The 12,793-nt window shown below is 21.7% G+C and overlaps 6 protein-coding genes across 6 annotated transcripts in view; 3 read left to right on the plus strand and 3 right to left on the minus strand.

Annotated features, from left to right (window-relative positions):
- pcf11 (ENTH domain-containing protein) overlaps positions 1–1,714 on the minus strand; it is a gene marked incomplete at both ends in the record, with an annotated part of 3,728 nt that extends 2,014 nt beyond the window's left edge. The window contains 2 exon segments of the mRNA XM_636607.3: positions 1–994; positions 1,428–1,714. The exon segment at positions 1–994 is cut by the window's left edge and continues 796 nt beyond it. Of these exon segments, the coding sequence (XP_641699.5) occupies positions 1–994; positions 1,428–1,714 (1,281 nt within the window).
- Positions 1,715–2,193: 479 nt separating this feature from the next.
- DDB_G0279561 (AMP-dependent synthetase and ligase domain-containing protein) lies at positions 2,194–3,911 on the minus strand (the record flags this gene model as incomplete). Its single annotated transcript, XM_636608.1, has 2 exons — positions 2,194–3,582; positions 3,672–3,911. The coding sequence occupies 2 exons, from the start codon at positions 3,909–3,911 to the stop codon at positions 2,194–2,196; spliced, it is 1,629 nt and encodes a 542-aa protein (XP_641700.1).
- Positions 3,912–5,237: 1,326 nt separating this feature from the next.
- Positions 5,238–5,666, plus strand: DDB_G0279603 (hypothetical protein; the record flags this gene model as incomplete). The annotated part of the gene is made up of 1 exon (XM_636609.1): positions 5,238–5,666. The coding sequence occupies one exon, from the start codon at positions 5,238–5,240 to the stop codon at positions 5,664–5,666; it is 429 nt and encodes a 142-aa protein (XP_641701.1).
- A 125-nt stretch (positions 5,667–5,791) lies between these two features.
- Positions 5,792–6,410, plus strand: DDB_G0279563 (hypothetical protein; the record flags this gene model as incomplete). Its single annotated transcript, XM_636610.1, has 2 exons — positions 5,792–5,796; positions 5,840–6,410. The coding sequence occupies 2 exons, from the start codon at positions 5,792–5,794 to the stop codon at positions 6,408–6,410; spliced, it is 576 nt and encodes a 191-aa protein (XP_641702.1).
- Positions 6,411–6,618: 208 nt separating this feature from the next.
- DDB_G0279565 (hypothetical protein) lies at positions 6,619–9,903 on the minus strand (the record flags this gene model as incomplete). The annotated part of the gene is made up of 1 exon (XM_636611.1): positions 6,619–9,903. One exon carries the CDS (start codon positions 9,901–9,903, stop codon positions 6,619–6,621), a length of 3,285 nt encoding a protein of 1,094 aa, XP_641703.1.
- Positions 9,904–11,756: 1,853 nt separating this feature from the next.
- DDB_G0279567 (hypothetical protein) lies at positions 11,757–12,587 on the plus strand (the record flags this gene model as incomplete). Its single annotated transcript, XM_636612.1, has 1 exon — positions 11,757–12,587. The coding sequence occupies one exon, from the start codon at positions 11,757–11,759 to the stop codon at positions 12,585–12,587; it is 831 nt and encodes a 276-aa protein (XP_641704.1).
- Between the last annotated feature and the right edge of the window lie 206 nt (positions 12,588–12,793).

Genomic DNA, 12,793 nt, shown 5'->3' on the forward strand with positions numbered 1-12,793 from the left:
AGTTATTTGGCATATTATTGTTATTGTTGTTGTTGAGGTTCATTGAATTCATTCCTTGGTTTCTATTCATGATATTTTGATTATTATTCATATTGTTCATGATATTTTGATTATTGTTCATCATTCTATTGTTGTTCATATTGTTCATCATGTTTTGATTATTGTTCATCATATTCATATTGTTCATATTACCCATATTATTCATTCCATTCATCATATTCATATTATTGTTATTATTATTCATACCGTTCATACCGTTCATATTATTCATCATATTATTATTATTATTGTTATTGTTATTATTCATATTGTTATTATTATTAAATCCAAAATTTTGAGGAGCGCTTCCTTTAAATCTTGGATCGATTGGTTGTGGTTGTTGATGAAAGTTTGGATTACCTTGCATTTGATTTTGAGTGTTGAATGGTCTTTGTTGTTGGTTTGGGTTATTATTACCTTGGTTTTGGAATGGTGGTTGTTGTTGTTGTTGATTAATGGATGGTCTTTGTTGTTGATTTGGATTACCTTGGAAATTAACTTGGTGTTGAGGGGTTGGACTAACTCTATTTTGAAGTTGTTGTTGTTGTTGCATTGGTTGTTGTTGTTGTTGTTGTTGAATTGGCTGTTGTTGTGTTGGCTGTTGGTAGGTTGGTTTATTTGAAGTAGGGAGTGGTCTGCTACTAGTGCTGCTACTGGTGCTAGTGTTGTTGCTACCACTTTGCTTTTTTGGGAACATAATAGCAATTCTTTCAAATTCACTTGAAAGTTGTTGTTGAATTTGAGTTAAAAGAGCAGAATTGACCAAGGATCTTTCTTTCCAAATATTATAAAGGTTTAACATTGATGACTTGGTTTGATCGTCAAAGCCTTGGAATGAGCTTACATAGATATCGACAATATTCTTTGAAAATATGGAATTGTAAACTTTGCTAACATTTTTATTCAACGAGTCTAAAAGGTAAATTGAACATAATTTTGTTTTTGGTAATGCACTCTAAATGAATTTTAAAAAATTATAAAATTAAAAAAAAAAAAAAAAAACATAAAATAAAATAAAAAATTAAAATAGAGAGAAAAAAAAAAAAAAAAAAAAAAAAAAAAATTAAAAAATAAAACAAAATCAAATATTAGAATCTACTTATGTAATATACATATATTACTTATTTATCGTTACAATCTCATATATATATAAAAAAAAAAAAAAGAAAAATCAATTTAAATTATAAGAAAAAAAAAAAAAAAAGAAATAAATGGTTTTTATTTCTCATTATAATTTTTTTTTTTTGTTTTTTTTTTTTTTTTTTTTTTTTTTGTTTTTTTTTTTTTTTTTTTTTTTTATTATTATAAAATTGTATTTCTTTGTTTTGTTTTGTTTTGTTTTGTTTTATTTGTTTATTTTTTTTTTTACTGTTATTTAAAATAATTACCTCTTTTATTTTTTCCTCTACCATTGTGGCAATTTCATTAGCTATAACTTTATAGATTGCTGATAATTGAGTTAAATCCTTTATGATAATTGCATCGTTGGTCTTTAAGTTGCTAACTTTGCTCTAAATTCATTAATCATATCAGTGTGAGATTTCTCTTCCATTCTTCCACCTCTAAAACTACTACTGTTATGGTTGTCACTACTACTATTGGAACTATTTCTTTGTTGCGATGTTGGTTGTTGTGTTTCTACTACTCCTACTGATACTTGTGGTTCTTCTGTCATTATAAAAAAAGGCCCTATAAAAATATAAAGAATATAAAAAAAACACTAATATAAAACAAATAAAAAGAATTTATTTTTTGTTGATACTAGTGTGGAAAATTTTGAAATAATAAAAAAAAAAATTAAAAAAAAAAAAAAAAAAATTAAAAAAATTCAAAAAAATTCAAAAAAAAAAAAAAAAAAAAAAAAAATTTAAAAAAAAAAAAAAAAATAATTAAAAAAATAAATAAAAATCTAAATTAGGTGAGTAAATTTTGTTAATCCAAAAATAAAAAAATAAAAAAATAAAAAAAAAATAAAAAAAAAATAAAAAAAAATAAAAATAAAAATTTCCATATTTGTTTAAATAAAAAAATAAAAAAATAAAAAATAAAAAATAAAAATTTATATATAAATGTTAAAAAATAAATGAATTAAAAAAAAAAAAAAAAAAAAAAAAAAAAAAAAAAAAAATTTTTTTTTTATAATTTAAATTTAATTTATTGATTTTGTTGTTTTAAAAAGAAATCTGCAATGAATCTTCTTTGAATTTTACCTGAAGCAGTTTTTGGGAAATTATCAGTGATAATGATTTTCTTTGGCACTTTGAAAGAGATTAATTTCTTTTGGAGGAATTGGGTGATTTCTTCGACTGTAATTGATTGAGGTACTTTTGGGATGACGGCAGCCCAAATCTCTTCGCCATACTTTTCATCTGGTACACCAAAGCAAACAGCTTCGAGAATTTTATCATTTTCCAAGAGAGCATTATCAACTTCCAATGGGGAGATTTTCTCACCACCTCTATTGATGATTTCCTTCTTTCTACCCTTGAGAATCAAGTAGCCGTCTTGATCTAAATAACCGATATCACCAGTGAGGAACCAACCATCCTTTGTAAAGTTATCAATGTTTGCTTGTGGATTATTATGATAACCATGCATAACATTCTTGCCCTTGATACAAACTTCACCTACATCACCTTGTTTTTGATGCTCGCCATTGTCATTGACAATACTAATTTGAACATTGAATCCCTTACCGACGCTACCAGGCTTTCTTGGACCGTCTTGTGGCAATGGGTTCGATGCCATTTGGTGGGAAGCCTCTGTCATACCGTAGGACTCAATTACTGGACAGCCAAAGAATTGCTCCAATGTCTCTAATAAAGTTGGTGATAATGATGACGACGATGATCTAATGAATCTAAGTAACCCTTTGTTGGAAGAGGATGCAGAGGATGTGGCCGATTGCTCGACGTTGCAAAGAATTGTATGAATTGTAGGTACGGCACTATACCAATTTACAGAGAATTGTTTAACTTGGCTCCAAAATACACTTGCAGAGAATCTTGGTGGCACAACTAAACTAGCACCAGCATTGAATGTTGATAAACAAACACCAATTAAACCATGAACGTGGAATAATGGCATGACTACATATGAGCAATCGGATGGGGTTAAATGGAATGTTGAGGAAATGTTTGCACTTGAGGTTGCCAAATTTTCATGAGTCAATGGTACACCCTTTGGTCTGCCAGTGCTACCACTAGTATGCAAAAACAATGCTTTGTCATCTTTATCTGGAACAGTCTCCAATTTAATTTTATCACCTTCATCCTCTCCTGAAATTGTTTCACTTGAGAAAATCAAGTCATCTCCATTGCTTGGATCTGTAATTCTATAATAAAGTTTACCTTCCTTTTCATTTTCAACATTTTCAATTTCCCAAACTTTAATACCTAATTCCTTGGCTGATTTCAATGCTTCACTTAACCCTTTTTGAACAATAACAATATTTGCTCCCATATCTTTATAATAGAAATTAAATTCTTCACTCTTATATGCTGAATTTAATGGTGCTGCAATACATCTTGCAAATGTTGATCCCTTTTTTTTTTTTTTTCTTAAAGAATTAATATTTTTTTTTTTTTTTTTTTTTTTTTTTTTTTTTAAAAGGAAAAAAAAAAAAAACTTACCAAGAAACATGATAAAATTGGATAACCATTTGTAATAACTAATGAAACTACATCACCAGTTTTAATACCTTTTTCAATTAATTTATTTGCAAAGCTAACTGAATCATTTAAAAACTTTTGATAGGTGATAGAGAGTGAACCAAATGATTGACTATCCTCTTTGGCAATAGGAATTGTTATCAATTTTTTTTTATTATCTCTTGAAGTTGTATCTTTGAAAATTTGATATAAAGTTGACATTTTAAATTAAAATAAATAAATAAATAAATAAATAAATAATTTTTGTGCAAATGAAATTAAAAATGAAAAAAAAAAAAAAAAATGGAATGAAAATTAAAATAAATAGAATTTTTTTTTTTTTCAACAACCACTTCGTCTGGGGGATTCTGATATTAAAAAAAATAAAAAATAAAAAAAAAAATTAAAAAAAAAAAAAAAAAAATTAAAGATTAAGATTTTAATACCTCCTCCTTTTTTGTTTTTTCAAAAAATTATTTATTTTTTTTTTCAAAATATTATCTAGTCTGATTGTTTTATCTTTTTTTTTTTTTTTAAAACAACTGAAAATCATTTTGGAAAATAAGAGTTTTTTTTTTTTTTTTTAATAAAAATAGAAACAAGAAAAAAAAAACAATAAAACAAAAAAAATCAATATTCTGAAAATTAAATTCTACCTTTATTTTAATTTATAAAATTAAATTCTTAATTCTTTATTTATTTATTATTTTTTTTTTAAATAATTAAATCCCAAAAAAAAAAAAAAAAAAAAAAAAAAAAAAAAAAAAAAAAAAAAAAAAAAAAAAAAAAAAAAAAAAAAAAAATTTAAAATAAATAAATATTAGAAAATCAAAAATTTAAATTTTGGTATTTTTAGTTAAAAAATAAAAATAATAAATAAAAAATGATAAGTTTTATTTATTTATTTTTTTTCATAACAATTAGTTTTATTTATTTTTAATATGGATTTAGTGTTATAATAAAGCACCCAAAAATAGAAAAAATGATATAAAATATAAAAAAAAAAAAAGAAGGCAATCAAAATATTATTTTTAAAATTTAATTTTTTTTCACTCATTTTTAAAAATTTAAATCCAGATTTAAAAAAAAAATTAATAATTTTTTTAAAATATTATTCTTTAGGCGAAGATGAATTTAGTGAGTGATTTCAAAGTAGAAAAAAAGAAATTTTTTTTACCAAACAATTTAGATTGTAATTTGTTTATAAATAAATAAATAAATTAATTATTAGTAATTTTATTTTTTTTAAATTTGGAAATAATTATTTGTTAATTGAGTACTTAGTCTATTTTAGGAATTTAAAAAATAAATAAATAAAAAAATAAATAAATAAAATACAACAAAAATAAAATAAAATTTAAACATAATTAAATAAAATAATGAACAATATTGTTTAAAAAAGTTTTTTTATTTTTTTTTTTTTTATTTTATTTAATTTTTTTTTTTTTTTTAATTTTTTTTAGTTTCAAAATTTTTTTTTAATTTTATTCATTTCATTTCATTTTTTTTTTTTTTTGTCATTAATATATATAATTAGATTATTATGTGATGGTATCAAATAAAAGAGTAATAAAAGGTGAATTTGAAAGACCTATTATTGTTGGATCAATTTCTAATTGGTTAGGTAAAAAAGGAGATGGTCTAACTCATACCCACAGATGGACAGCATACATTAGAGGTATGAACAATGAAGAATTACCTTTTATTAAAAAAGTAGTATTTCATTTACATAACAGTTTTAAAAATCCAAATAGAGGTAATATCTTCAAAAATAATAATAATAATAATAATAATAATAATAATAATAATAATAATAATAATAATAATAATAATAATAATAATAATAATAATAATAATAATAATAATAATAATAATAATAATAATAATAATAATAATAATAATAATAATAATAATAATAATAATAATAATAATAATAATAATAATAATAATAATAATAATAATAATAATAATAAATAAATAATAATAAATAATATAAAGAGTTCTAACAATATTTCTTTTTTTATTTTTATTATTATTATTATTACAATTTTTGAACCTATTACAGCTGTAGAATCAGCACCATATGAAATTAGTGAAACGGGATGGGGTGAATTTGATTTAAAAGTTACAATTTATTTTACAGATAATAGTGAAAAACCATTAGAGTTATTTCATTTACTTAGATTACATCCACCCGATGGTAATTTAAAAACCAAACATCCAGTTGTATCGGAATCATTGGATATGTTAGTATTTAAAGACCCATCTGAATCATTTTACAATCTAATTAAATTACCAGATAAACCACCCGAAGTTTTAAATCCATCATTGCAAATCGCTGGTGATACACCAATGACAACTGCCGAGCAAATGGAGTTAAATAAAATTATTGATGCAAGAACAAAAGTAATCACTGATATTCAAAAATATCGTGACACTTGTAAACAAAAAGAAACTGAAGCAATTTCACTCTATCAATCAATTCAACAATTAGATAAACAAAAATTAATTTTACAAAAGAAATTAGAAAAATATAATTTATTAAAAAATAATAATAATAATAATAATAATAATAATAATAATAATAATAATAATAATAATAATAATAATAGTAAATTAACTACAAGTACACCAATGTCGATAGATACACCAACCTTATCTGCTTCAAATACAACAACAACGACAACAACGACAACAACAACACCAGTTCCACCATCATAATCAACAAATAAAATAATAAAAATTGTAAATAGGATAAAAAAAAAAAAAAAAAAAAAATAAATGTTAAATTTTCACCACAATTCAAAAAATGCACCAATTGGAAATTTATTTATTTATTTATTTATTTATTTATTTATTTATTAATTGATTAATTAATTAATTTATGTTAAAATTTTATATTTTATATTTTATTTTATTTTTTTAAAATTTAATAATCAGTTTCAATTACACGAATAAAACCTTGACTTGAAGCAAATGCTAAACAATTTGAATAATTTGTATTTTTATTCCAAGAGACAACTGTTAGGTTTACTTTTGGATCAGGGAAATGACAAGATTCTATTGGTTTATAAACAAACATTGATTTATTAGCAAAAACAGCTCTTTGATTTGGAAATTCTTTTAACATTTTTGGTTTACTTAAAAATACTAATGACTCTTTTGAGGCTTCATCATTATTATTCTTATTTCTATATACTTGAATTTGTTTTTCTTTTTCACTAGTTTCTTCACTAGTTTCTTCATTATTATTATTATTATTTTCATTATTTTGAATAGTTTGTTTTTTTAATTTTAAAGATTCATAATGAATTAATGCATTTGATTTTGATTTAAATTTATATTTTCTTTTATCATTTGAAATTGGATAAATTGTTAATTTACCATCAGAATCAACACTTGCACAATAATGTAAATTCTTTGAGAGATCGAAATCCATAATATCATTTTCATGACAAGGTAAACCAAATTTTTGAAGATTCATTAAACTAAAAGTCTTTATATTTGAACCTTCAGAAATTAATACTGCTGGTAAATTTGAATTTTGTGGCCATTTCATTTTAGTCTTTGAACAGAAATCTCTTGAATTGGTAAATATTGGTAACGAAGAATTCCTTCTATCCCAAAATATAGTTGATCTTTGATAATTTATTAAAAATTGATTCCTATCTAATGGATTAAATGTAACACTTGTAATATAATCCTTTTGATTATTACTAAATAATGGTTCAACAAAATATAATTCACAATTATCATTATCATCATCATTATTATTATTATTTTCATTATTATTATTATTATTATTATTATTATTTTCAATTGATAATTGATATTGTTTAATAATTAAATTTAAATCGAAAATGAATGAGGAACCATTTGAACAACCAATTAAAATCCAAGGTGGTGAAGTTTCATCAAAACAAGATGACCAAGCAATACTTGTACCAAAGAAATCTTTTTCATCTTTTGCAGGTGTTGAAATGAATTCACAATTTTCATAGTTATTTAATGATTGATCATTTAAATTTAATGATTGATCAAAGATTGGTTTAATCTTTAAGAATTTGGTTAATTGAGTTTTAGTTTTTGAATTATCATTATTGAATTGTTTTTCAACAAAATCTGGATGAGGAATTGGCCAAATCTTTACAGTACCATCACCTAATAATGCTGATAAAACACCCAATCTAATTGGTGACTTTGTTTCCTTATCTTCATAATATCCACCATATGGCATCCATTTCAAATCCCAACAACAATTACCTTCATGTGTAATTGAGTATACTAATTTCGGACAACTTGTATCACTTGGTGTTGCATTAATATGTTCAGCTTTATTAAAATCTGGTTTTTTTTTTTTTGTTTTATTTTCATCACTTTCATTCTCTTTTTCGTTTTCATTTTTATTATTATTATTATTATTATTATTGCTATTATTATTACCATCTTCATCATCTTCACCATCTTCATCGTCATCATCATGATTTGATTTAAAATGAGGTCTAATTGAATATTCATAAATTTGAATTATATTTTTACCTTGATAAACTTCTCTCTTTTGATGAGTTGATTTTGAATCTTTATGAGCACTAACTGCTAAATATTGTTTAGTGGTTGAACAATTGTTACCAACGATTGGCAATGGACACCAGTCCAAAGCACTAATATGACCACCACACCAAGTTAATGTATCTTTATTTCTAAATTCGGTTGGATTTTGAATGGATTCAAATTGTGAAAGTGAACGATCGGCTGTATCGTTTTTATCTGATGAGAATCTAAATTCACATGATTTCTTTTCATGATTCCAATGATACCCATTCGATTCTCTTTTACTGAGGAAAGAGAATGATGGTTTTAAAACTTCCTTCAAATGAAGTATTGGTTTATTATCAAAATTTGGTAATTCAGTACCATAGAAAAGACCTTCATTTGGAACTCTATCAAAATTATATGCTGGTACATAAACACTTAACGTATTTCTATTTGATGGTTCACCATCACCACCAGCACCTTCAATAATCGATAATTCTCTTGATAAAGATGGTGTTGATGATGCTCTTTTTGGTGTCGCTCTTTTTGGTGTTGCTACTCCTGCTACTGTTGATGCTGCTTTTTTTGGAGTTGCTGCTTTTTTTGGAGCTGCTGTTTTTTTTACTGTTGTTGGTTTTCCTTTTTTTGCTAATGATCTTTTATTATTCTTACTTGGTATCTTAAATTCTTGTTCAATTTGTTCTTCTTCACCATCATCTGATTTATATATTTCTGGTTCTGATTCTGATTCTGATTCATGTTCAGATGCTGTTTGATAATCATCACTTGAATCACCACTGGATGCTGACTGATAACTATCGTCATCAGAACTTTCAATAGGTAATTTATTTACTACTTTTTTTGATGATCTTGCTGGTCTCTTTGGTGTCATAGAATTTATTGATTTTCTTGAAGGTATTTTATTATTACCTTCATCATCATTATCACCACTACCACCACCACTAACAACATCTCCATCATTGTTTGTATTTTTTGATTCTGTAAATTTCTTTTTTGATTCAATAAATTTATTGATAAGATTTTCATTTTTATCATTTTTATATTTAGTACCTAAGAATTCAATTTCTGGATATTCATTATTTTCATCTAAATAATTATTATTATTATTACTATCATCATCTTCATTATTATTATTATTATTATTATTGTTATTTTTTATACTACTATCATTGTTTTTATTATTAATATTTTTACTATTACTTTTATTTTTATTATTATCTAATGGTATTCTATCTTTACAATCTTCCGGACACTTATGACGTCTTGATCTGTGAAATTGACATGCTTTAGATGATTTTGGAGTTGATTTTGGAGTTGATTTTGGAGTTGATTTTGATGTTGATTTTGATTTTGAAGTTGATTTTGGTGTTGGTTTTGGTGTGATTACTGTTGGTTTTGTTGTTTCTGAAGTTGTTGCTGTTATTGTTGCTGTTGTTTCTGTTGTTGTTGTTGTTGTAACTGTTGCTTTTGAAATGCTATCACTACTACAATCGACAACTACACTATTGAAATTAATATCTTTCTTTTTTTCTTTTTCTTCTTCATTTATTTTAGTTTCTTTTTGAAAAAATGATGTTATTAATGAATTTTCACCACCCGATGATTTCTTTGCATCATAAGGTTTTGGTTTTGGTGTTTTATCTTTTTCGACTTTGGGCATTTTTAATTATTATTTTTTTTTTTTTATTTTTAAATGATTTTGTATAAAGAACGATTAACCAATCAACTCAAAAATAAAAAAAAAAAAAAAAAAAAAAAAATTGAGATTACACTATTTTTGAAAAAAAAAATAAAAAATAAAAAAAAAATAAAAAAAAATAAAAAATTCAAAAAAAAAATATATTTATAATCGTTTTAACTGTTTTTTTTTTTTTATTTTCATTTGTTTTTACTAAATATAGAACATATGTTTTTAAATTAACATAGTTTTTTATTTTTATTTTTTATTTTTCTTCATTTATTTTAAAAATAATTGTGTAAAATTGTTTTTTTAATTAATTTTTTTTTTTTTTTTATTTTCTTGGTTTTTTGAAACTATTATTATAAAAAAAAAAATTGATTTATTAAAAAAAAAATAAAATAAAATAAAATTTAAAAAAAAAAAAAAAAACAGTGGCAATAAAATAGAATTTTGACGAAATGGTAGATTTACACTATAGTAAGATCATCAGGTGAAAATAATTTTGATTTAAAAAATTCGAGCGTTGCACAAAATGCAGTTAGTGTATTCTTTTATTCATTTTCTCAAAATATTCTTTATTTGGAAATAATTATTAATATCTAAAATTCAAAAAAAAAAAAAAAAAAATTAAAATATTAGTTTTTTAAAAATTAAACAAAATTGATTAAATCTTAAATAAAGATATGGAAGACTTTTAAAAATGAGATTAATTTAATTGAAAAAAGAAAATATAAAAAAAAAATATAAATTTAAAGAAATAACATATATTAAAAAAAAAAAAAAAAAAAAAAAAAAAAAATTATTTAATTTTTTACCAACAAACACCCTATACATATCGGTTTTTAATGATAATCTTTCAAAATTCTCACATTTAAATCTAAATTCAATAAGATTAAATTCTTTTTTTTAAAAAAAAAAAAAAAAAAAAAAAAAAAAAAAAAAACAATTTTGGTAATAATCATTTCTTGATTTAAAAATTTTAGAAAAAAAAAAAAAAAAAAAAAAAAAAAAATAAAGATTAAAAAAAAAAAAAAAAAATCAATATTTTTAATCAAAAAAAGTAAAAATTTATTTTTGGTTTTTTTTTTATTTTTATTTTTAAAAAAAATTGATTTTTTTTTAATTTATAAATCTCAAAAAAAAAGATTTAATATCTTTTTTTTTTTTTTGAAAAATTCAATTGTTTTTGTGTTAAAAATAAAAATTCACACCCAATAAAAATGTTATTGATAGATTTGAGGGGTAATTATAAAAAAAAATTCCAAATTTAACAAAAATATAAAATAACCACATTAACGAAAATTATTTTTGGTGTGAAAAAAGTAGTAACTTCAAAATCTCGAAACCAGATTGTGTAAGGTTGACTTTGAGACCAAAAAAAAAAATTGTGGGTTAATTTGTGATATTTCCTAAAGAAAAAAGGTTATTATTGGATGTGAATAAATAATAAACTAATTTAATACCCAATCATGTTTTTAGTCTATTATTTCTATCAAGGGATATTTCCTTTTTTAATGAAAATCATGATTAAAAACCACAACTTTTTTACATTTTTAACAACAAGTTCATTGAATAAATTAATTTTTTTTTTTTTTTGGGGTTTTTTTTTTTTTTTTTTAGTTTAAATTTAAATCCAATTCATTTTTTTCAAGATTCTAAAAATAACAAACTCATAAATTAATTTATTTAAATAATAATAATAATAAAAAAAAAAAAATATAAAAAAAAAAAAAAAAAACTATATATACATATATTTATTAAAAAAATAAAAAAAAAAAATAAACAAAAAAACAAAACATTTATTATTCAAATAATTATATATAAATTAAAACATGGATAAATACCAACCAATATTACCAAATAATCTTAAAATACTTTCAAAACCTATAAATGGTACTAATACCAATATTTCTAATAATAATAATAATAATAATAATACCAATATTGGTATTAAAAACAATAATTCTAATAATAATAATATTTCAATAAATTGTGATAACACACAATTCCAAACTATATTAAGAGAATTAAAAAAAAGAGAATTCCAAAATAAAACTAGAAAACCAATTAATAAAAAATTAAATTCAAGTAATAGCAATAACAATAACTATAATTTGAAAATTGAAGATAATTTTATAAATAATAATAATAATAATAATAAAAATAATAAAAATAATAATAATAATAATAATAATAATAATAATTCAACAGAATATTTCGTTCCAATAAGTCATAATAGTTCATCAACTATATTTTATAAACATTTAAATGTTTATTTTGATAATAATACTACTACTGATAATCAATATTATAATAAAAACAATAATTATTTAAAAAATATATATTCCAACAATAATAATAATAATAATTTTAATAATTTTGAAAATCAAACATCAACACAAATTAAAGTTCAAAAAACTCCATCAACATTTTATTGTAATTTATTAAAAAATAAATCATTACCACCATTACCAAAATCAAAAAGAATTTATAAATTAAATGATGACTGTGTTGTTCCATCCATATATACCGAAATTGGAGAATTCTATTTAAATAAACCAAAGAAAACTTCTTCAATAAGTCTACCAAGTATAAATCAAATTCAAACTTACTCTTGGTCTTCTCTTGAACTTCCACCAATTGACGTGGATGCTGAAAATTAAACTTTGATATAGAAGCTTTAATTAAAATATAAAAAATAATTTTTTTGGAAACCATGTACATAGTTCTATCTTTTTTTTTTTTTAAAAAAAAAAAATAACATATAAAAAACATATAAAAAACATATAAAAAAAACATATAAAAAATAAATAAATAAATAAAAAAAAAAAAAAAAAAATATATAATATAATAAAATATAAATAATACA

The sequence above is a fragment of the Dictyostelium discoideum genome, assembly GCF_000004695.1.
Source record: "Dictyostelium discoideum AX4 chromosome 3 chromosome, whole genome shotgun sequence".
NCBI classification, from domain to species: domain Eukaryota; phylum Evosea; class Eumycetozoa; order Dictyosteliales; family Dictyosteliaceae; genus Dictyostelium; species Dictyostelium discoideum.